This window comes from Aptenodytes forsteri, unplaced genomic scaffold, assembly GCF_000699145.1.
Source record: "Aptenodytes forsteri isolate BGI_AS27 unplaced genomic scaffold, ASM69914v1 Scaffold269, whole genome shotgun sequence".
In the NCBI taxonomy this organism is placed as follows: domain Eukaryota; kingdom Metazoa; phylum Chordata; class Aves; order Sphenisciformes; family Spheniscidae; genus Aptenodytes; species Aptenodytes forsteri.
The window spans coordinates 559,261-580,756 of record NW_008794418.1 but is presented as its reverse complement, the minus strand read 5'-3'; the positions used below and the strand labels follow the sequence as shown (position 1 = coordinate 580,756).

Here is a 21,496-nt window from a genome sequence, read left to right as displayed (position 1 = left end):
ATAGTCTCTGTTGAAAGAGACCAAGGGCGGCAGCAGGCTGCTGATGCGACTGGAGTCTTTGAAGGGAGAGACCTTAAACCCCCAAGGTGTCAGCTGGTATGTACAAAAGTCTGCTGTGTGCAAATGGGTGTGGGGGGGTCCTGTCTGATAGTCTGGTCTAGCCAGAGCTCCAGCACTGTGTACTGCTTGGAGTATTTCATGAGCTGAAGCAGCAACTACTTGGAGGATGCTCAGGTAAGAACTTTGAGAAAGCTGTCGTAAATGAGAGAGGTTTAAAGAAAGACTTAAAATAATTTGTATAACTTTAAATATATTATTTAGAGTAAATCCCACTGCGTCAGTTTAAGAGTAACAGCATATTGTTAAACTAAAACCTGCCCTGCCCCACAAACCCTTATACTGAGTATCAGCAAAAACTCTCCCCAAGCGTGTATTCGGTTTTGGAATAGTCTGACAAGCAAAGTGGTGCTTGTGTTTAGTTGGTAGAAGATAAAATACTGTGGAAAAAGTCCTGTATGCCATTGAAAACATGGAGAAGTTGGCCTTTGCTTGTGCAGTTTTTCCTCAGTTGTTTTCTGTAGATGTTTTGTATCTGTATATCTAAGGAAATCTGTGGACCACAGGTTAAGAGTTACTTTTTACAGATGACTTAATAGTGCTTTAATTTTTGCTGGTGTTTCCTCCCGTGTGGCTTGTGCAGGAGCTCTCTATAGGAAGCAGACTATAGAAAGGCTTCTTTGCAGTCGGGATTCGTGGTAAGTTTGCAGCTGAACTGGCAATCTCCTGCTGATCGTGGTCTGCATTACAGTGCTCCAGCTCCTAACGGTAGCAGTACCTAATCTCATAGGTCTGTAACCTCTAGAAGGGCACATCCCGCCAAACCGTTAGGATGCTGGTGGGATGCAGCAAACGGGGTAGAGGTGGCGGGGAGCTGTGGATGTCGTCCATGCTCACTGGCTGCCTGGCAGTCAGTGGGAGTTCTCCAGGTCTTGTTGTATTTGGTGGAATAGAAATAACGGGAAGGGTGTCCTTCCTTCTCCTCTAGGACCTGCATTGGCCATTTGCCTCTGGGGATGATAGAAAGTCATCTGTGTGCAGAGGCTGTGCCCTGCAGGATCTCTGGGAGCTTCCTGGAGCGTGGTGGGCTGACCGCTTTCTGATCCCCAGGACGGACCCTTGTCAGATGTGGAATTTCCTGTTTGGTTTCTCTCCTGATGTCTCTCTGTTTAAACTCTGTCCAGAACACAGCAATTAAATCTCCTGTGCATACCAAACACTGTTACTCCGAAATCTCCGTGGGTTGCTCTAGGTCTCATGGTCTACCACAGAGGTGCACATGTGGTAGCTCTGGTTCTGTGCTCCCTGAACTGCTAACAGAAGGGAATCACTCGAAAATAACAGCATCTGTCTTAGGGAGCCATGGAGTACAATTCTTACAAAGTTTAAAAGCTCCAGCACTGTTCTGTTGTGGTGTCTTAACTCTGTTTCTGCCAAAAGCTTTTCTGTTACGTTTTTGCTTGGTTTTTGTTTGTTTTCTGAAGATTTAAGTCTTTGGGGGCAGCAGTGCCGGTCCTACAATCTTCCTGTCCCCCTTCAGGAAAGGTGTTGGGGGAGATTTTCACCACCTTCCAGTTCCCTTCAATTTGCCTCTTGCGTTCCTGCTTCCATCGTATTTCCATTGCTCGTTCCCAGCGGTGCATTACCTGAGGCCAGGCTGCCCATTCCTGGAGCCCATCTTGGGGCATCAGCTCTCACAGCCTCCCATTTGGTCCCAAAGAGCAGGGTCAGCAGCCTTTGTGGTGGGGGGTCTTTACCAGAGCTGTCTCTCCTCCCTGATTCACCTGCCTTTGTCCTTCTCTCCCCACCTGCAGGTCCGAGCCGTACCGGGTGCAATGAGCGCTCCGTGCCGGCCCTGCCATGGAAGGCTGTGACTCGCCCGTCATCCCCGGGAAGGACAATGGGTGCGGCATCCCTCAGCACCAGCAATGGACTGATCTCAACAGCGCCCACCTCCCCGACACAGCCGGCAGCATGGAGCAGCCCGCGGCGGAGAGCCGCGGCCCCCTGGACAGCCTGAGGGTCCCTTTCCCCGAGCGCGTCCCCGAGAGCAGCGCCGCAGCTGGCCCCGGTGCCGAGCCCACCGGCAAGGAGGTGAGCTGCGGCCAGTGCACCGCCTCCTTCGCTGGCCTGCAGAGCTACATGGAGCACCGCTGCACCAGCGCCCGCCCGCCCCCGCCGCTGAGGGGGGAGAGCGGGAGCGAGAGCAGCGAGGATGGGGAGGAGGAGAGCGACGTGGAGAACCTGGCTGGTGAGATCGTCTACCAGCCGGACGGCTCGGCCTACATCGTGGAGAGCCTCAGCCAGCTGGTGCAGAGCGGGGGCACTTGCGGCAGCGGGGCTCTCCCCTCGCTGCTCCCGAACTCTCTGCCCAAGCAGGGAGAGCCCTCCGCCACCGCTCCTGTCTACCCACAGATCATCAACACCTTCCACATAGCCTCATCCTTCGGGAAGTGGTTTGAGGGCTCAGACCAGGCCTTCCCGAATACCTCAGCCCTGGCGGGCATCAGCCCCGTCCTGCACAGCTTCCGCGTCTTCGATGTGCGACACAAAAGCAACAAGGATTACCTGAACAGCGACGGTTCTGCCAAAAGCTCCTGCGTATCCAAAGATGTTCCCAACAATGTGGACCTGTCCAAATTCGATGGCTTTGTGCTCTACGGGAAGAGGAAGCCCATCCTGATGTGTTTCTTGTGCAAGCTCTCCTTTGGGTATGTCCGCTCGTTCGTGACCCATGCGGTGCACGACCACCGAATGACTCTGAGTGAGGAGGAGCGGAAAATTCTTAGCAATAAGAACATCTCCGCTATCATCCAAGGGATAGGCAAAGACAAGGAACCCCTTGTCAGCTTTCTGGAACCAAAAAACAAAACCTTTCAGCACCCTCTCGTTTCCGCAGCTAACCTCATAGGCCCTGGACACAGTTTTTATGGTAAATTCAGTGGCATTCGCATGGAAGGCGAGCAGGCCCTCCAGGCCGGGGCGGCCGGCCGGCGGAGCGGAGCCGCCGGCGGCGGGCGTCCTGGCCCCTGGCGCACTCCTCAACCTGGGCGGGCTGACCAGCTCGGCTCTGAAGACTCCCATTACCTCAGTCCCCCTGGGCCCGCTGGCTTCCAATCCCACCAAATCCTCAGAGGGGAAGGACCCTGGGGTGGCAGAGGGGGAGAAGCAAGAGGGGGGTGACCAGGACAGCCTCTCAGAAAAGGCAGAGCCGGTCGAGGAGGTGGAGGAGGAGGAGGAGGAGGATGTGGAGGAGGAGGAGGAGGAAGAGGAGGAGGAGGAAGAGGAAGAAGACGAGGATGATGAGGGTTGCAAAGGACTGTTTCCGAGCGAGTTGGAGGACGAACTGGAGGACCGGCCCCAGGAGGATGCTGGGGCTGTGGCAGGCGGCGGCAGCAGCAAAAAGGACCTTGCTCTCTCAAACCAAAGCATTTCTAACTCTCCCTTAATGCCTAACGTGCTCCAGACCCTGTCACGGGGCACAGCTTCTACTAGTTCTAATTCTGCTTCTTCCTTTGTCTTTGATGGTGCAAACAGGAGGAATCACTTAAGCTTTAACAATGAGGGCAGCGGAGCCAGCGTGGCAGAGGGCAGCAGGAGGCTGGACTTTATCGATGAAAGTGCCAATAAAGACAATGCCACAGCACCAGAACCAAATGAGAGCACGGAGGGCGAGGACGGGAGCTACGTCTCCCATCACCAGCATGCTGGCCCCCTCTGTGAACTTGGGGGTGGGGAGTGCCCCTCGGGGAGCGGCGTGGAGTGCCCAAAGTGCGACACGGTCCTGGGCTCCTCGCGGTCGCTGGGTGGCCACATGACTATGATGCATTCTCGCAACTCATGTAAGACACTCAAGTGTCCCAAGTGCAATTGGCACTACAAGTACCAGCAGACACTTGAGGCACACATGAAGGAGAAACATCCCGAGCCAGGTGGCTCCTGTGTCTACTGCAAAAGTGGACAGCCACACCCGCGGCTGGCACGGGGTGAGAGCTACACCTGTGGTTACAAGCCGTTCCGCTGCGAGGTCTGTAACTACTCCACTACTACCAAAGGCAACCTCAGTATTCATATGCAGTCCGACAAGCATCTCAACAACATGCAAAACCTGCAGAACGGAGGGGGAGAGCAAGTCTTCAGTCACACCGCTGGGGCGGCGGCAGCGGCTGCGGCAGCCGCGGCGGCCGCAGCAGCCAACATTGGTAGCACCTGTGGGGCCCCCTCCCCCACCAAACCAAAAACCAAACCTACGTGGCGGTGCGAGGTGTGCGACTATGAGACCAACGTAGCTAGAAACCTTCGTATTCACATGACCAGTGAGAAGCACATGCACAATATGATGCTGCTTCAGCAAAATATGTCCCAAATCCAACACAACCGGCATCTGGGCCTCGGCAGCCTCCCGTCCCCCGCCGAGGCTGAGCTCTACCAGTACTACCTGGCACAGAACATGAACCTTCCCAACTTGAAGATGGACAGCACTTCCTCAGATGCACAGTTCATGATGGGTGGATTCCAGCTCGATCCCACCAATCCCATGGCAACGATGGCTCCATCTCTAGGTGAGGCTGAAGGGTTTTCCACCGTGTCCATGTGTAAGGGAGGGATTGTGTTTGCATTACTGCAAAACCCTCGTGCACAGACTGGGTGCTACGTGCCATATCCCTTCCGTCTCTGTGGCCCGCTGTGTAGTGCAGCCACAATGCAGTGAGTTGCCTTTGTGTGGTGGTCAAGGATGGAGACTACACAGTGGAGACCTCTCTTCTGCATTCCCCCAGACCAATTTTTCTCATCCTGGGAAAATACGTTACTTTTCTAGTACCTTTTCTAAGAGTTTTAGTAGGGAGCTAATAAAACAGTAGATAACGGATTATTGCTGACATGCATTAAATGTTCCTTCTCATTGTGGAAAGCATCCTTACTACAGTGTTTCCTAGTGATTTTTCCTTGGTTTGGTAAGGGGTGTGAGTAGTTTGGCGGGTAGCTTTGTGAGAAGGTCTGATCAACTGCTGGTGCTCTCAAAGGTGGATGTTGAGTTGGTTTGTTACGTGCTGTGTTGCCCTGAGAAGAAAAGGTAAGCAAGTTTTGAGAGTTGTGATGAATTCAGCGGAAGAGGTGGTGTTCCTCTGCTGCAGAAACTGAGCTGAAACCGTTCCTCTGGTGCCAGTGTGAGATACAAGATTTGAGGCTTGACCAGATGAGAATTACTGAACTGGAGGGGAATGGCTATAGAGATTATTTCTCTCATCAGATGACAAAAACACTTAAAAATGAACTACCAAATGCATTTTTCCTGGCAACGACCATTGTTCGACATCATGTTCGTGTTGGCACTGTGGGGGGCACACCCTATCCCCACACAGTCTAGTCCAAGAATTAGACTTAGAGTGGGGATAGAGGGTCAGGTCCTGTTAGGTTCCTCCCCCGTGGTGCTTATGTCGCCCAGGGCCAACAGCAGCTGCTGGCAGTGTGCACGTGCTTCCCAGTGTGTTTGAACTTTGCAGCGCTGTAGGGTGAGAGCTGGCGCTTCAGGCGTGGCAGACACTGACTGTAATTACTGCTGTCTCTGTGTTGCTTTGCTTCTGCTGAGGATTGTTCACAGTGCCTTGAGAAAGTATGTGAAAAGAAATCTGCCACTTTACCTGCTTTGCTCTGAACTAATTTTTCCGTGCTGCACTCTGCCCTCCCTAACCTTGTCCATCCATCGATTGCAAGTTACTACTGATGCACTCCATTACTGGTTCATTGGTCTCATGCATGTTCTCCTTTCCTTCAGCTATTCATAGTACAGTTTATTATTAGTCCAGAAGGACATGAAAGTCATTTGAGAGAACAACAACACAAGATACTAAAAAAAATGAAAAAGAAAATGAAGGAACTCAAGTGACTATAAATTAATAATTTTTTTTTCCCCCTAGGGTGTCCCAGCTTGCATCTTTGGGAGGTCAAGGACACAATCTTTTTTAGTGTATTTTCAATAGCTCCAAGTTGCCAACAGATGTAATTGACAGTCATTTGTAATATAGCTTGTAGTGTATAAAGTTACAGCGTCGTCTGTGGTGGGTTTCTTGGAAGGCGCCCTTTTGGAGCTCATAGCCCATACTTACTGAAGCACAGGGCGGTTGGCATGAGAGAAGTTGGGAGTATTTTAACAGAAGCATCCTAAAGTGCATGACAAGGCCTTGAATGTATATGAGCTCGCCTGGAGAGTGATTTGTGAATTGTACGCTTGATGGTTGCAAATCTCAAGCTGAAGATTACGGAGGCAGGCCCTTCCCATGTCAATAAGCACTTGACACGAACTCAGCTCGTTAGACTCATATACACACACTATGAACTTTGCCAGAAGCGAAGCAGATTTTTCCCATTTTTACACTTCAGTCCAAAACTGGATTTGAGTAGAATATTAATAATTCAGAAGAGTCTGCTTTTGGGTTTTTACTGCATGAAATGTTCAGGAGAGACTGATTTAAAGAGAGGATTTCAGGATATATCCTAAAACGGATGCTTAGAAAAATCACTATGATTAGGAGATACGGACCATAGAAGGCAAGTGGTGGGTTTCCTGCTCTTCAAATATTTAGTGAGCAGGTACACAGGAGTAGCTGTACAGAGGGTATCAGTCTGCCATGGCAGGGAGGGATAGAGTGGATCAAGAAAAAAGATTGTTGACTGCTTTGATGGAAAGACAGGTTCCTGGCAGTGCATGCAGATGGGATTTTTCCCTCTCCAACCAGTTCCTCTCCGTGTGAGTACGAGAGATGCTTGATGAAAATGAAAATGAAGTGCTGTACCCCTGACAGACTCAGCATTCAGGTTGTCTTGTAAGCTGTAGTTCATCCCGCTTAGGACTGTAATGAACATTGTGGTATTGCATTTCTGCAGGAAAGATATTAGCATGTACACTGCCCAAAGCTGTGGTCTGCACCAACTGTGGTTACAAGCTTTCAGAAAAGTTCATATGGTTCTGCCTGAACTTTGTCTTCCCAGTGTTGGCTGCTTTTCAGCAAACAGGTTGAAACATAGGAAACTAAAAGTTAAGGAAATAAAATCTCTCTTTTTGATTGACTGAGTAACTGTTGACCTGAAGGCTCCTTTAATAAGATTGTTAAGCTGAGCTATGACGTAAGATCAAGGTAAAATAACAAAAAGCTGCAGGAGGAGCGTAAACGTCTTGAAAATGGAAAAGGAGAGCAAGGTGGAGCACAGGTCCGAAGAAGAGACTGGTGGTTGGTCTCTGTGCTTTGGCATAAAAAGTTAATATTAGAAAAAGAAAGTCTGTCTGTCCACATCTTCAAAGTGCTCTGATGTAAATAAGAGCTTGCTGCATTCATTTACTGTAAGTGAATAGAATTCAGCTCTTGGCTTGAAGAGTAGATGTGACACAAAGACAGTAAGCATCCTGCTGACTTTCCTTGACATGCTCTTGCACTCTCGTTATTAATAGTGGTTGTCTTTTCCTTGGGCATACAAAGCGTCTGTCAACACTGTTTTTAGAAAACTGTCCACCATTTTGAACTCTTGGACAAGAGATGAGATCTAATAGTGCAGGAGTGGCACTTTTCAGATTGTTTTTTGTACTTGCAACATTCTGCATCGTTGCCTGCTTCTGATGGCAGTGCAGTGACCTAACTGTAATACTCCCATCATTTGGACTTGTGACTGTTGACCTTTTTTTATTTGGCAGGAACTGTGCTCAGGTACTGCATGAGGTAACATTTCTTGCTTCTCCAGGTAGGCAAGAAAAAACAGGATAAAGTGTTACGCTGTTCTTGAAATGGCCACAGAGACTTTCAGTGCGGTACTAAGGAATTCTTCATTCTCTGAAACTTTGTAGGGTTTTTCTTGACACCTTTCATGGGCAGAGGGTTGGATGCTTCTCCTTCAGAGGGTGGGTAGCAAGGGCTATTGTGGTCCTTTCCCAGCCTTACATGCTGGCTGCGATTGCTTTTTTCTTCAGATATGGTGCTGACTAGCAGCGCAGAGGAATAAGTAAAGGGACAGCTGTGCTTGGTTTTTGCTGTGCATTTGGTTGGGTGCAAGGGTTGCACTGACAGCAGTGTATGTTGTGCTCTGTGCTTCTCTTCCGGCAAGTAAAGAATTCAGATTTTCTGACCTCTTTCTCCCCTTTTTCCTTCGTGCAGTGGGTGGAGAGATCCCCCTGGACATGCGGTTAGGTGGCGGACAGCTGGTGTCTGAGGAGCTAATGAACTTGGGTGAGAGTTTCACGCAAACAAATGACCCATCGCTGAAGCTCTTCCAGTGTGCTGTGTGCAACAAGTTCACTACAGATAATTTGGACATGCTAGGCCTCCACATGAACGTGGACCGTAGCCTCCCTGAAGATGAGTGGAAGGCAGTAATGGGGGACTCATACCAGTGCAAGTTGTGCCGCTACAACACACAGCTCAAGGCAAACTTCCAACTCCACTGTAAGACGGACAAGCATGTGCAGAAATACCAGCTGGTAGCACATATCAAGGAGGGTGGCAAGGCCAATGAGTGGAGGCTGAAATGTGTGGCCATTGGGAATCCGGTACATCTGAAATGCAATGCTTGCGACTACTACACCAACAGTCTAGAGAAGCTGCGTCTTCACACAGTGAACTCGAGGCATGAGGCCAGCCTGAAGCTCTATAAGGTAAGGGTTGGCTTTGCTTCATCTTCCTTCATTGCCCAAGTGCTGGAACAAAGGAAAATCTATATTGAACCGCAGTGGATTGCGATCCTTTGGAGACGAGCTGCTCAAATCTCTCCAGTGGGACCCAGTCTCACTTGTGTGGTACAGCTCTTTAACCTGTGTTCTGATAGCAACTGTGGCCATTAAAGCCTTAAGCCAATGGGTGTTCGTGTCAAGGTGCTTTAATGGGGGCTTGCATGTTTTATAGCACTGCCTATGTGTTAAATGATACTTTTGCACAAAAATTCAACAGTCACTGTTGAAAACATTGTGCAAGATGGTATTTGTCACACTTTTGTTGGCTCTTTTCCATAAGGCAGTTTGTTAACCCATACGAGATTCTTCATGAGCACTTGAAGGCTTTTGCTGTTGTCAGAGAAGTGTGTTCATCCTGGCATTGAGAAGGCTGGGTGGGTGGAGTGGGGAGGGATGGAGGAAGAGGGCCTCTGTCTCTATGCTTTTATGCTCTGTGTACTTAATGCTGGGATCTGTAAGCAAAGTGTTGCTTGAGGCTGGAAAAGGGAGAAGGCTGGAAGAGAAGCCTGTATACGCTTGCATGTGCTTTGACCATGCATATGGACGGACTGTATTTGGAGGCATTGCAGGTTTTCATCTACGGCATTTGGCCTATGACTGCCATCTTGTTTTCTGTACTCTTCCACCACCACACCCCCCATTTTGTGTTGTCTTTATAACCATCTTCTCTTTCCTGACTTACTTCTCTCCTTCACAACCCCCTCCCCTCGCTGGCCTGAACCCTGTGGGCTGTAACCCAAGAGGAGCTCCGGATACAGTAAATAGTCCTTTCACTCGTGCAGCAGAATTGCTCCAGACATTTCTATTGATTTTCACTGGACTTAAAGCTTCACCTTTTTCTCTAATCATCCCATAATGGCTTTAGTATGAACAATCAGGTACGAATTGCCATAAATCTAAGCAGCCGCATACCTTCCATTCACACATGCTATCCCACTCATTGTCTTCTCATTTCTCTCAAGTTTTTTTATATTCTTTCTGTCCTCATCCTTTTCTTCCTGCTTTCCCTGAAGTGCAGTGAGAATTTTTATATATAAATATATATACATGCAGACTGTATTCTGTGCTTCTTAATTATCTCTTTGAATATTTTTCTTTATGTAATGGGAATTTAAAACTTGACATTGAACTGTACAGTAGCCCACCTATGTCATGGTGCAGACACATTAGGTTTCAAAACTGGATTTTCCCTACGAATGAGCAGTTCCAGCAAATTCAGAGAGGAAAGAGACAACCAGGAGCATCATAGAAGGTTTGTCTTGAACTATGGTTGTTGGACCTGCCCAGAGTTGATGGGGAACTGCTCAGAGGAGGAATACATTTCTGCTGAGCTCGCTATTGAGGCCAAGACTGCTGTGACGATTGCTATTACCATCATCAGCTGGGATCCAGCATAACACAGCAGAGTCTGGTTCTAAAAATGGTCAGGTCTACACATATGCCTCTGCTCTCAGATGTGCAGGAAATGGTCTATACACATATGCCTCTGCTCTCAGATGTGCAGGAAACCTGAGAGAGTAAAATCAGCTTGGAAACTGGGGGCAGGAGATTCCCAGTGAGACTTTAAAAAGCCAGCTGATGAATTGAATCTCCTCTGTCTGTGGAATTCAATTTGTGGTACAAAAGAATTGTTTGAAAGCTCTATTATGTGTTTTAACATATAATATTGTTCTCTTAAATATACATTGCAAAAGTTTAAAAATTCTTTCTCTAGACCCTTCATCTACAGTGGTTTCTACTGGGGAAGAAGCAATCAAGGCATTAGAATTCTCTCACGGGGGGGGGGGCGCACAGAGAAAGAGAAAAAAAAAAAAAAAACAAAACAAAACACCAAAGTCAGACTGGGGGACAACCGTAGATGCTTGTAATAAAGATTCCTGAAATGCTTTCCTCAGACAGGCAAAGAGGAATTGTCCATTTTCAGGTTTGTAAGAGGCCTGGGCAGTTCTCAGAGCTGTTAGAGCCCTGTATTGCTTCTGATGCGAAAGCGGTGAAACACCAGACAGAGAGTAACACATTTCAGAGTAATGAAGTCTGTTGTATGGTCCATATATTAGCTTTCTAGTATGCCTGTATAAAGCCTGTAGCAGGGGACAGTGGATGCCTGGATTCACAGTGTCTCACTCCAGCGTAGCTGGAATCAGTGTTTGACTTCATGAGAAAACCTGTCTATGGATCAAGCAAGCTTCGGTGCAATTCTTCCAGTCTTCAGAGTGGTTGTAATGCCATGTCTCTTGATAGCTGAAAAGATGCAGCGGGAGTGGGGGTAGTTCACAGAATGGTTTCTCTTCTCTCAGGCCTTGGTGTGGTCTGCAGTAAATTGAGATTGATTGGATGTTATTTTTCCTCTTGCTAATGTAATCCATTAGCCTGGCACATGCATAATCAGTTTAGAGCACAGTTAACTGGATGTAATCGAGTTCTTCCCTGCCTGCTGGAGAAAATCCTCTCCAGATGCTGCTGGGTGAGAGCGCATACTAGGCTTATCACACACAATCCTCCTTATTCTGCTTTTTTGCCATTTTTCTCTTAAATCACATGTTATTGGCTGCTTGCATTGCCCAAGAGCCACTTCTGTTAGTGCTACTTGCTGCCAAAAAATGTGATCTGGAGACAATGTTAACCCGTAGTCTGGTGAACCTTTTAGTCTTCTCCTGCAATGTTTCCAGTGCCGGAGGAGAAGGTCTGGTCTCCTGCTGCCATCTTCATCCTGCACATTGCAATAGCTTGCATCAGACCTCTTCCCATGTCAGTGATGAGGGGGCAGGGTTGCTGCAGTGGGGTCCTTGCTTACGACAAGAAACTGGAAGGGTCTGGTAATCTTTCCTTTATTCTTACCTTCTCCCTGAATCCCTACTGTGCCCCTAAAATCCTGCAACTAAACTGGAAATCCTGTCCTTTATCTTGCACTTGCTGGGGGAATGCGGTACTTGTGCTTCTCACCATGGCTACTTACCTCCTTGGTGCGGTAGGTCGTTTTTATATTCTGAGAAACTACTGGAAAGCAAGAGTACTGTTGTAAATGTGTGTGCTTAAATTTTTGAAGTGGATGTACTGGCTTGAGGTAGATGACAGGTTTGAAGACCCTTCATCTCTTAGCTAGGTCAGCCTGATGAATATAGTGAGACTGAGATTGAGTTACACTGGTGGTTGTAAGCAGAGGCAGAGACTGTGCAAACTCTTGACAAGTGCAGGCTTACTGTAACAGAAGCTAAGTCTTGTCTCCTCGTGACCGCAGAGGACTAGACCAGACTTGAAGCAGAGCAGCGTTCCCCACATCTGGAAGAGGTCGGGCACGAGTTCCTGGCGTCTATTGCACAGGTGGAATTTCCAGAAGGAATTAATCTGCTCCAGCAAGAGCCAAGTTTGGACGTTTCCTACAACTTCCTGAAAATCTCTAGTTCAAAACCTGCAACTCAGAAGAAGTTTAAACAAAGAACTACTGAAGAAACACATTGCTGGCCAGACTGCCAAATGAGTGCATTCAATGAGTTCATTCAGTGTCTTCCTTTTCAGTCTTTCCAAGTGCTGAGTTAACTTTTTTAGCGAATAGGGAGTCTGAAGGAGAGGGTTGGGGTTACGTGATGCCCTGCATAGAGGTTCTTTGTTAACTAGGAGATGCAGAGTGTGCAGGAAAACGACCCCTTAATATCAGTACTCGGGATACTAGCGGTGATGAAACTGGATCTGTGCTGACTTGGAAAGAAACGAAGATGACCTATGAAGAGGAAAACAGGAGGTGCAGCTCCAAACCCAGCAGAAGGTGGTGGGAGTTCCCAGTTCTGCTGCGGAGCAGCGTGTGTCTCGTCCTGCCTCTCCCGCAGGCACAGCAGGAGTGTGTGCGTCTCTTGAGAGCGGAGAGGCTGAGCTGGAGTAACTACAGCAAGATGCTGAGCTGCGCTGGGGTTTGGGAGCCAAGCTTTACAGTTCCAGTTAAGTACAATACATGAGACAGACCGAAATCAAAAGCATATGTTCTGTGTGGTGTTAATCGAAGAGCTATGCTGGGGCTGTTGGTCTTAAATGAAGATACTGGTCAAATAGCAATTGAGAAAGCTGGTGGAAAGGAAGATAACCCCAAGGACACTGCAGCGTGAGAGTGCAGAACATGTAGGAGTTACAGAGGAGTTGGGGTGACAGTGTGCATTAACTTACCTGACTCTAGTAAAATACCATAGAATCCCCAGCAGTGATTTACATCACACAATTAAGAAGAGTATACAAGACTGTATCACCAGCTACCGGACCGGGATAGTGGCTGTGATGTGCTAGGGGAAATTCGACAACCTGCAATGTAGAAAGTGCAATAGGAGACACTTTTTTTTAGCTACCACTCTGCAAATGGGGTAAAGTGTCATGGCAGCATGTGATGCAGTGACTAAACTTCTAGAGGCTCTGAGTGTCAACTTGAAGAAACTTGTTGGAAAATCCCAAAAAGGTTTTAATCCCAGATGATGAATTGGAATATTGTGTGAGATGTAGTTACTGAATGATAATGATAATGCATTCAAATTCAATATCCCACCATAATAGAAACAGACAAAAAGAGCATTTACCATAATAGTATCTAGCTTTGAAGTTAAAACTACGTGCAAATGGGTGAGCTACTGTTAGAGAAATTAAAAGGGTGTGATGTGTGCAGGTCACAGAGGATTTACTTAAAACCACATTAGGTGCTTGTATTAAACGTATACTACCCATGAGAAAAAGTTGAAAAAGGAGCAGGGGGGAAGCCCTGCCAAAGTCCACAGAAAGTCCAACATGATTAAACAGGAAAGTATTTCAAGGGGAGGTAGAAAAAGGAAAAGGGAAGAAGGACCACAGTGTGGGGAGGGGAAGGAGGAGTGAATTCTTCTTGCCCATGTTTCAGAGAAGAACTGAAGGATGCCTCTTTACATAGGATAAATCCAAGAGGTGGTCTCAGACGGAGGTACCAGTGAGGGAAGAAGTCACTGGTGTTACCAGGACCAAAGAGGTCTGCGGGAACCTGCACATGAAATGGCAGACTCCTGGGAGTAACATATGCCAGAAACTACAAAGCATTAAGTCAACAAATTGTAATAAGAAGGGTCTTAGTAGACATATGGATTAGAAAGGGGGAAAAAACAGACCTTTGGAAGAGAAGGTTCTCTCAGCACTGCTAGTTATTTGAAGGAGTCAGCCAGCCTATGGGCAGGGCTGGGCTGGTTCATATGGGGAGTGGGTTTCCGAGAGTCTTTGCCAAGATTCTTCACAAACAGCTCTTAAGGAAAGATGTTGTTATTGTCACTGGGGGTAGAGGTCTGTGAATTGATAACGAGGTGAAGGATGAGAAATAAAAAGTAAAATAAAAACTAGCTTTCCACAATGGAGAAAAAAGATTAGAAAGATAACATGGGTTTTTTCTGTGTTTGTAAGTGATCAAAAAATGGAGTAAAAAGCAAGCTTAAAAATCTGTAAGGTAAAAATATGTAGACCGCTTAGATGTAAAGCTGGATGACAGTTGCAGAAGAACTTTACAACACGTAAGTGCTTTCACAGGAAATGATAAATGAAATTTGGTGTCACAGTGTTAGAGGAATGGAGGGCAGACGGCCCTAACATGGATGTCTGGGCTTCTCTCCCTGCTCTCCCCATCATGGGGAAAAAAAAAAAAAAAAAAAAAAAAAAAAAAAAGAGCAAAAGGGGGTTAAAATTGCTCTTCCTTCAAGCGAGATGTAGAATCATTCCCAATCTCTTTGAAAACATTAACTCAATAATCAGTGGCAAGCAGAAAAGCAAGGATAAAACATGGGAACTGTGTAAATCCTTGATTTGCCTGATCATTGAACATTGTGTTCAATTTAGCTCATTTTAGGAAGGATTTAAAAAACTAGAAGCCCAGAGAAAGTGGCAGGGATGATAGCTGGCTGGAATGACTTGTTTGAAGACAATAAATAGACTTTGGAGTTAGCTTGACACACGAATCCAGAATGGAGCAGAGGAGGTGAATAGGCAGCAGTTGCTCACCTTTTCCTCCTAGCACAAAAAATAAGGAGCATCTGGTACAATTAGCAGTGGTTTAAAATGGAAAAAATCCCACTTTTTCTGTACAGCATATCATTTACCTGTGAACCTTATTGCCACGGGATGTTGTAGAGAGCAGACATGCAGATGGACTGAAAAAGGAGCAGGACAGATAGGTGAGGAGCTGGCACACCGGTGCTCATTAGATGGTCATCGAGACACAAGCTCCAGCTCAGTAAATTCTCAAATAGCTGGTAGCTGGAGGCTTCGACTATATACTAGAAAAGGATTGTTTTAGAACTGCCCTGTTTCCTTTCACAAATTTCACTGCTAATAGAAATCGCTAGTTTATTAAAATCTGGTTACTATTCCTTTTTGGATTTGTATGAGTTAAGCATGCCGTAATTCTGCAGTAAGGTAGAGCCGAGTCTCATTTCATCCCACTATTTGGCTGACAGTAGATGTTTCCTGTAGGACTTCATTGTCAGAAAGCTCTATGTTTTGTCAGGTAAAGAGTTTCAAAGAAATATCTTGGGTTTTCAAGCTTTAAAAGAAAAAATAAGGTAGAGCCGAGTCTCATTTCATCCCACTATTTGGCTGACAGTAGATGTTTCCTGTAGGACTTCATTGTCAGAAAGCTCTATGTTTTGTCAGGTAAAGAGTTTCAAAGAAATATCTTGGGTTTTCAAGCTTTAAAAAGAAAAAAAATCAGAAAATTAATGGCACCAATGAGAAGCAAATAAAAGGAGTTCTTGGCTTTTGGCTCCAAGATACAAGAGACTAAAGTGGAAAGTTTTTTGCGTTTCTCTCCTCAATGTATTTTAATCAGTCTACCAGAAGTTTGGAAAACATTCTGCGTAGTCCATCCTTCTGCAGCTGCTGGTAGAGGTCTGTCTTCTGTCACACAGAGGTCTGCAGAAAACTCTACCCCTGGCTATTGCCAGCAAGTGGTGGCTCTGCTGTCAGCCCCTGGAACCAGCCCAGCTTCAGCCTCGCCTCCGGACCCTGCAGGGGTGCAAGAGAGCTCAGCTCGGCATTGCTGGAGCTGCGAGTAGCTGGTGTGATTCAGCTTTGAAATACCCAAATGATTTAATGCAGGCAAAAAGAAACATGTTTGGGTTTTGATTTTTGTTAAAAACTTCCTTCGATCTCTGCCTTTTAAGGTTCTTAGGGTGAAGTTGCCCACAAAGAATCTGTCGTGCTTGTTACAGAGGATTTAGAGCTGTATTAACCTTTGATTTACTCACTGTCTGCCTTCTGTGTGTTTTGGGTTTATTTTTGCAAGTTTATCTTTTGAACTACAGAGGCAGCATCAGAGCTCTGAATTACACTCATGAGTAACACGAATTGTGCCAGAAGCCTGTTTAAATTATAGAGTATAAGGGACTTTTAGCTGATTTCCTACAAGATCTTAAGTTAAAATTCCAACGGCAGCTTCGCAAGTGAATACCCATTTAAGTCTCCCCACAAAGTTGTTTTTAAAGCTGGTCTCCAAAACCTTTAATTCAAATCTGCCATCCTCTAGTCTTGGATAAACTCATAATGAAAGATAAGCTTATGAACTGAAGCGGTTCTGAGGACTAGAGTGTGCTGAAATCTGGAATGAACTTTGAGCCTTGCTGAACTTGTAGCTGGAGAAACTTTGTGAACTACACCCTGGTCTGCACACATCGTGAATCTGAGTCGAGAGGGATTTCAGAGCTGGACCGTGTGCCTGGCGGGCTGAGCTCCTGGCTCAGCTCCCTGGATGGGGGATCAGTCGCCCCGGCAGCACCTCTCAGCAAGCTCTGTGCGCTCTGCCTTCTTCCAGGCTTAAAGAAATTCAAGCAGTACTTTGCTTCTACACAAAACTGGTTTTCACAGTACAGCCAATTACAGGAGGAATGAACCCCTATGATCTGGTTCTACTTCTGCGTCCTGTTGGGATTGCCAAGTATTTTAATACAAAAAAAGCTCACTATCCGTTTAACCCTTTCAGAAACCTCCCTCTTGGGACTGCACGTTTCTTTGAGTGACAGATTGCTCCATCACATCACCCTGGCATTAAAGTAGGTTTTTACCTTCCTTTAGGTTTTTAATAATAAAGTTCATTAGTATAGGATCAAAAAATTTACACTTTCTCTATACTGCTTTTTGAAAGGGTTGAAATCAAAACTATTGAGAATACACAGCACTGCTTGCTGTATGTTTTATTTATGGACTTCAGTCACTTAGATTTTTCTTTCAACAATTTTCCAGTTAGTACCGAGCCATGTGCAACCAACAGCTTAGTGAAGAAACCACCCTGTAAAAGCAACTTGAGTAACAAATGAGGGAGACTGCAACTGGAACAGGAGCAAGTGATCACCACAGCAGGAGCTAGGAGTTAGCCAAAACATATAGCTAAAAGCTCTCTGTCAAACAGGATTTAGAATTCAAAACGTTTGTGAGTATGGGTTAAAAAAACCAACCAAACAAACAAAACCCAAGAAAAAAATGCAAACAACCGAAAAACACCTTGACAAGCTTTTATCCTAATCTGCATAAATTGACAGTTTTTCACAGCTTCTGTAGCAGTCACTTGTGAACAACTGCAGATAGCTGTTTGGGCTTGGTTTCTCTCTGGTTCACCATGATGTGTGGGTTCGTGGGGAGAGGCTGAGTGCTGGGGAGTAAGAAACCTGGACCCCAGCTGTTCTCTCACAACAAGATGTCATCGTTTTGATGAGGCATAAGTGTGAGTCTTGTACGACCTTTCCCCATGCGTGATGCCAGTTTTGTCTGTGTTTATGGTTCTTTTTTTTTATCCCAGTAATTTTGGAACACGTGGACGAATATTTACATTTCAAAGCAGGAATTTTTCCCATTTTGGATGATGCTTGTTGTACAGACTTTCAGGGTGAGGACAAGGTGGTTATGGTCATTGTTCTGATGTAGTGCTGTTGACAGAAGCTCTAGCAGACCTTGCTGTAAGTTGTCGGGGACCTGCTGTCCCTCCTGTACTGATGGGAGGTTGCTGCTCTGCAGAAGAAAGCGTGGAGGGTGAGTGTGTGTCAGAGATGCCGGGCTGGATCCGAAAGACCTGCATTTTTGTTCCGGGTGATCAGCCACTGTGAGCACAGGCTGGCACAGAAGTGTGTGTCCACTTACTCCTGCCTGCAGATGTGGTACTGTGACGGGGAGCTCCAGTCAGGAGAGCTGAAATGAGGTTTGTCCGAGACAGGTAACAGGCCTGTTTGTCGGGGTCTTATCCCAGTGTTCCTGCAGGTGCCTAATGCGTGTGGTTGAAGACGAGCGTGTAGGACTGGGACAAGCCTGGGCGTAAGAGTGCTGGAGCAAGCAGGTAGAGGAGATGGGGGGGGACAGTTTTTTACAAGGCTGAAGCTGGTGAGTGGAGTTGCAGTGCGAAGCTTGTAAGCCCCTGCTTGCCAGTGTCTGCTGAAATCTGTGCTCGAGTGGTTCCCCTGCCTGATGATCCTGTGCTCCCATCTGGGCGGTCATGTTTCTCTTTGGGTAGTATGCCTCCAAGACCTGGGAAATGCTTTTAATTCCTTTTCCTGGTTGGGGTAGAGCCAGGCTTTCAGCACCGTAACAGTAACAGTCCTGGCCAGGTAACAGCAGGGCAGCTGCAGGCTCTTTGACAACAAGCTTATTAAGTAATGGATGGCCATTCGTTAACAGCCATCTCTAGCAATGGGTTGATTTGCAAGCTGGGAAGGAGGCCATAAGGTGCTTTCCCCAACCTGTTCCATGTGATGTGGCATGAACTGCTGATTTCTGTTAGGCTGTGCTAGTGCAACCAGGCTACAAGGCGCTTTGTTGTCTTCTCTCCTGAGATAACTGAGCTATTTCTGAATAAAATTTTTTAACAGTTAAAGTCCCTAAAATTACTGTGGAAGCAGCATGGGAGGTTCTATGTTTGCTATCTCCTATGAAATTCATTGAATTACAATAAATAACGTATGCATAATATCTGACTTAATATTGTAATGTTCTTTTGGTCCTACTTGCCAGTCCTAAAAATTCTGGCCTTGCACTGTAGTGTGTGCAATCAAGTTCTGCAATTCAAATTAGGCTGTAAGTTACACTTGTGCAACAGGTTCTCTGAAAGCTGTGCCTTTGGGTACGGTTGGACAAGCTCTGGTAAGCCTTATTGCGGCTGTTTGAAGATACTTGTCTCCGGGTTACTTTGTCTCTCTGCCAAAGACTGCTACCCACACTGCAGAGCTGCGGGGCAGAGCATGAGCGTACCGTCCCGTTCTGCTGCTGGAGCGCGTGGCCGCGTGTGCTGGGCGTGTGGGCACCGTCGCCTGAATGGCCGGAGCTGGCACGGGGCAGCTCTGGGCCTGCCTGGCTGTGCTCTGCTGTGCTTGGCAGTACCTGGGGGGTGCCAGCGCCTGGGGGGATAGCGGCAGCACCTTAAACGCTGCTGCTGTCTGGTAGGTGAATATTTATTTAAAAGCTTAGTGATATAAGTTTGTCCCTTACTACCTTTGCGGAGTTTGCAGATCCCTCTGCCGGGATGTAGTAAGCCAGCATGCTGGTGCTGTGTTACGAGGAGCAGACTCCAGCTCACATGGCTCTGGCAGGGAGTTGGTGTGTCTGTGCAGAGTAAAGATAATAAGCAGGTATTGCAGTCCGTTGATTTTTTGCAGAGCTGTATCGTCATTCTCCAAAACTGCCTTCCCACTACCATATTTTGAACCTTCCCCTTGCCACAAGCTGTGAGGAATTAAGTCTGGATGTTGTGGCACAATATGGAAAAGCTGCTGGGATCAACTTGTTTAGGTACTAGTTTGATTTATGTTGGAGTTGCCATACAGCTCCATTGTTATATTGCTTTTTTCCTGACACCAGAAATGAATGCCCTGATTCCTTCCTTCCCTCTCCCTCTCCCTCTCTTGTTCTGCATTTGAAGCAGGGAGGTGGTTTTCTAAGGAGGTACCTTTATTTGGCCATTGAATATTCAGTGGAGTGCAGTTAATCCCAGGATCCTGGTTTCTTCTTTGTCCTGAGCATTAGTTCAGATTTTTTCTGCCCAGCAGAACGCGCTGTGGCGGCTCGGGTAGAAATGCAGTCGCTGCCTTGTCGCATGGCTGTTTGAGCCTGCTTTGACTCCCCCCTTGTCAGCTCAGGGGCTCACGAGGTGGGGAGAGAGTGGAGAACTGATGCAAGAGGCAGAGGCCAGGATGCTCTGATCTAATTGGGGAGAAGTAAAAATTTTAATTTTATCCCTTCCTTTCATCCCTCGTGCAGGGCTGCCCGCGGTTACAGAATTTGCAAGCATTGATGCATGTGACCTGTTTGGGTTTCACCACGTTTACGTGGTGGATAGGGTCCTCTGACCTGCTGCCATTTATTTCCCTTCAGCTGCCTAATGGCCTGGAGACTTTATTCCTGCCTCTCTTTCTGAACAGGCATTACAATCCTGTCCCACCCACTCCTCTCTTTCTCATGCTTGGAGAACGATGGTTACAAAGAAAATCACCTGGGGAAGTTTCAAGCAGCAGTAACAAAGCCTATCTCCACAGAGGGGAGGCTAATTACACAGCTAATTAATCCAACAGATGTCACTTTAAATGCCTGTTTCTTTGTGATTCTGTTGCACACATCATGCTGGTTAAACAGACTTCATGGACCCTGTTCAAAATGCCTGCACAGGCTGCTGGAAGCTGCCGGTTTAGACCCTGGTGTGTCCTGTTTGCTCCCCGAGGTTCGTATGGAAGAACGAGTCCCAGAGGGCCGAGTCTAGACTGCACTCCAAACAGATTGCACTTGGAGAGAAATGCCTTTTAATAGTTATGTTTGGTTTAAAAACTCTGAAATAGCAGATGCGAGTATTGAAGTGGTTGTTTCCATTCTTGCTCAGAGTACGGAGGTGAGGCAGAGGCGTCAGGGTCCTCTGCTGCACCAGAAGTGCTGCTTGGTGCGTGAAAAAGAGAATTTGGAAACCTGAGCCGCTCCGGGAAGGTCAGCAGTTCAAACCCAAGGCTGGTGGAAGGCCTGAAGCCGCTCGCCTGTCTGATGTGAATGTGGTCTGTCCGGTTCCTGCAGCCAGCACCTCCTGTGCCATCGGGAGGGTTCTCTTACTCTGGTTCCCTGGAACAGACAAAAATGAGCGTTTCTCCAACATCTCAAGCAAGTCTTTGCTCGTAAGGGCGGGGACGTGTCCTCGTTGCCCCCCAGGAGAATGGAGCAGTTCCTTACCCTTGTGTGGAGCTGGTCCCTTGCTACTGAAGGTCAGTGGTCACTGCGTGACAGCTCTTGTCACCTCCGCTGAGACTCCCCCAATTCAGTCTCCTGCTGCATTTGATCACCAAACTGGGGGGGTAGGGGACACCTGTAATGATGCAATGTTGTTAGTGCTGGTGGTTTTATACATAGGCGCTGCGGTATTTTCTCCCCTTAGTGCTGTTCTTCAGGCTGGTAACGTTAAGGCAAGGTGCGAACACCTCAGCAGCGTGTCCATCGCTCAAGGTAAACCCTGCCGTTGTCAAACACTGTCACTCTGCATGCGAATGTCCCCGTTTGAGATTGTGATTCTGAAATGTCCCGTCTTCTGGGTGTGTGCTCTGCTGGCTTGGGCTTTTATTCCACTTTCATACTAGTGGAGTCAGAGGACTTCTTACTGACCAGATACCTTTTGGGGACAGGAGACTTGTACAATGCTGTCTGCAGTGCTGGACCAAGGCCCACAGCACTGTGCCTGAAGGGTGGCTGCTGGAATGGAGAAGCAACCCCAGCGCTCTGGATATAACA

The 21,496-nt window shown here is 47.1% G+C and overlaps 1 protein-coding gene across 1 annotated transcript in view; it reads left to right on the top strand.

Moving 5' to 3' along the window:
• Positions 1–1,917: 1,917 nt before the first annotated feature.
• Positions 1,918–21,496, top strand: part of ZFHX3 (zinc finger homeobox 3) — a 115,411-nt gene continuing 95,832 nt past the window's right edge. The window contains 3 exon segments of the mRNA XM_019474672.1: positions 1,918–3,045; positions 3,047–4,619; positions 8,202–8,698. Coding sequence (XP_019330217.1) covers positions 1,918–3,045; positions 3,047–4,619; positions 8,202–8,698 — 3,198 coding nt within the window.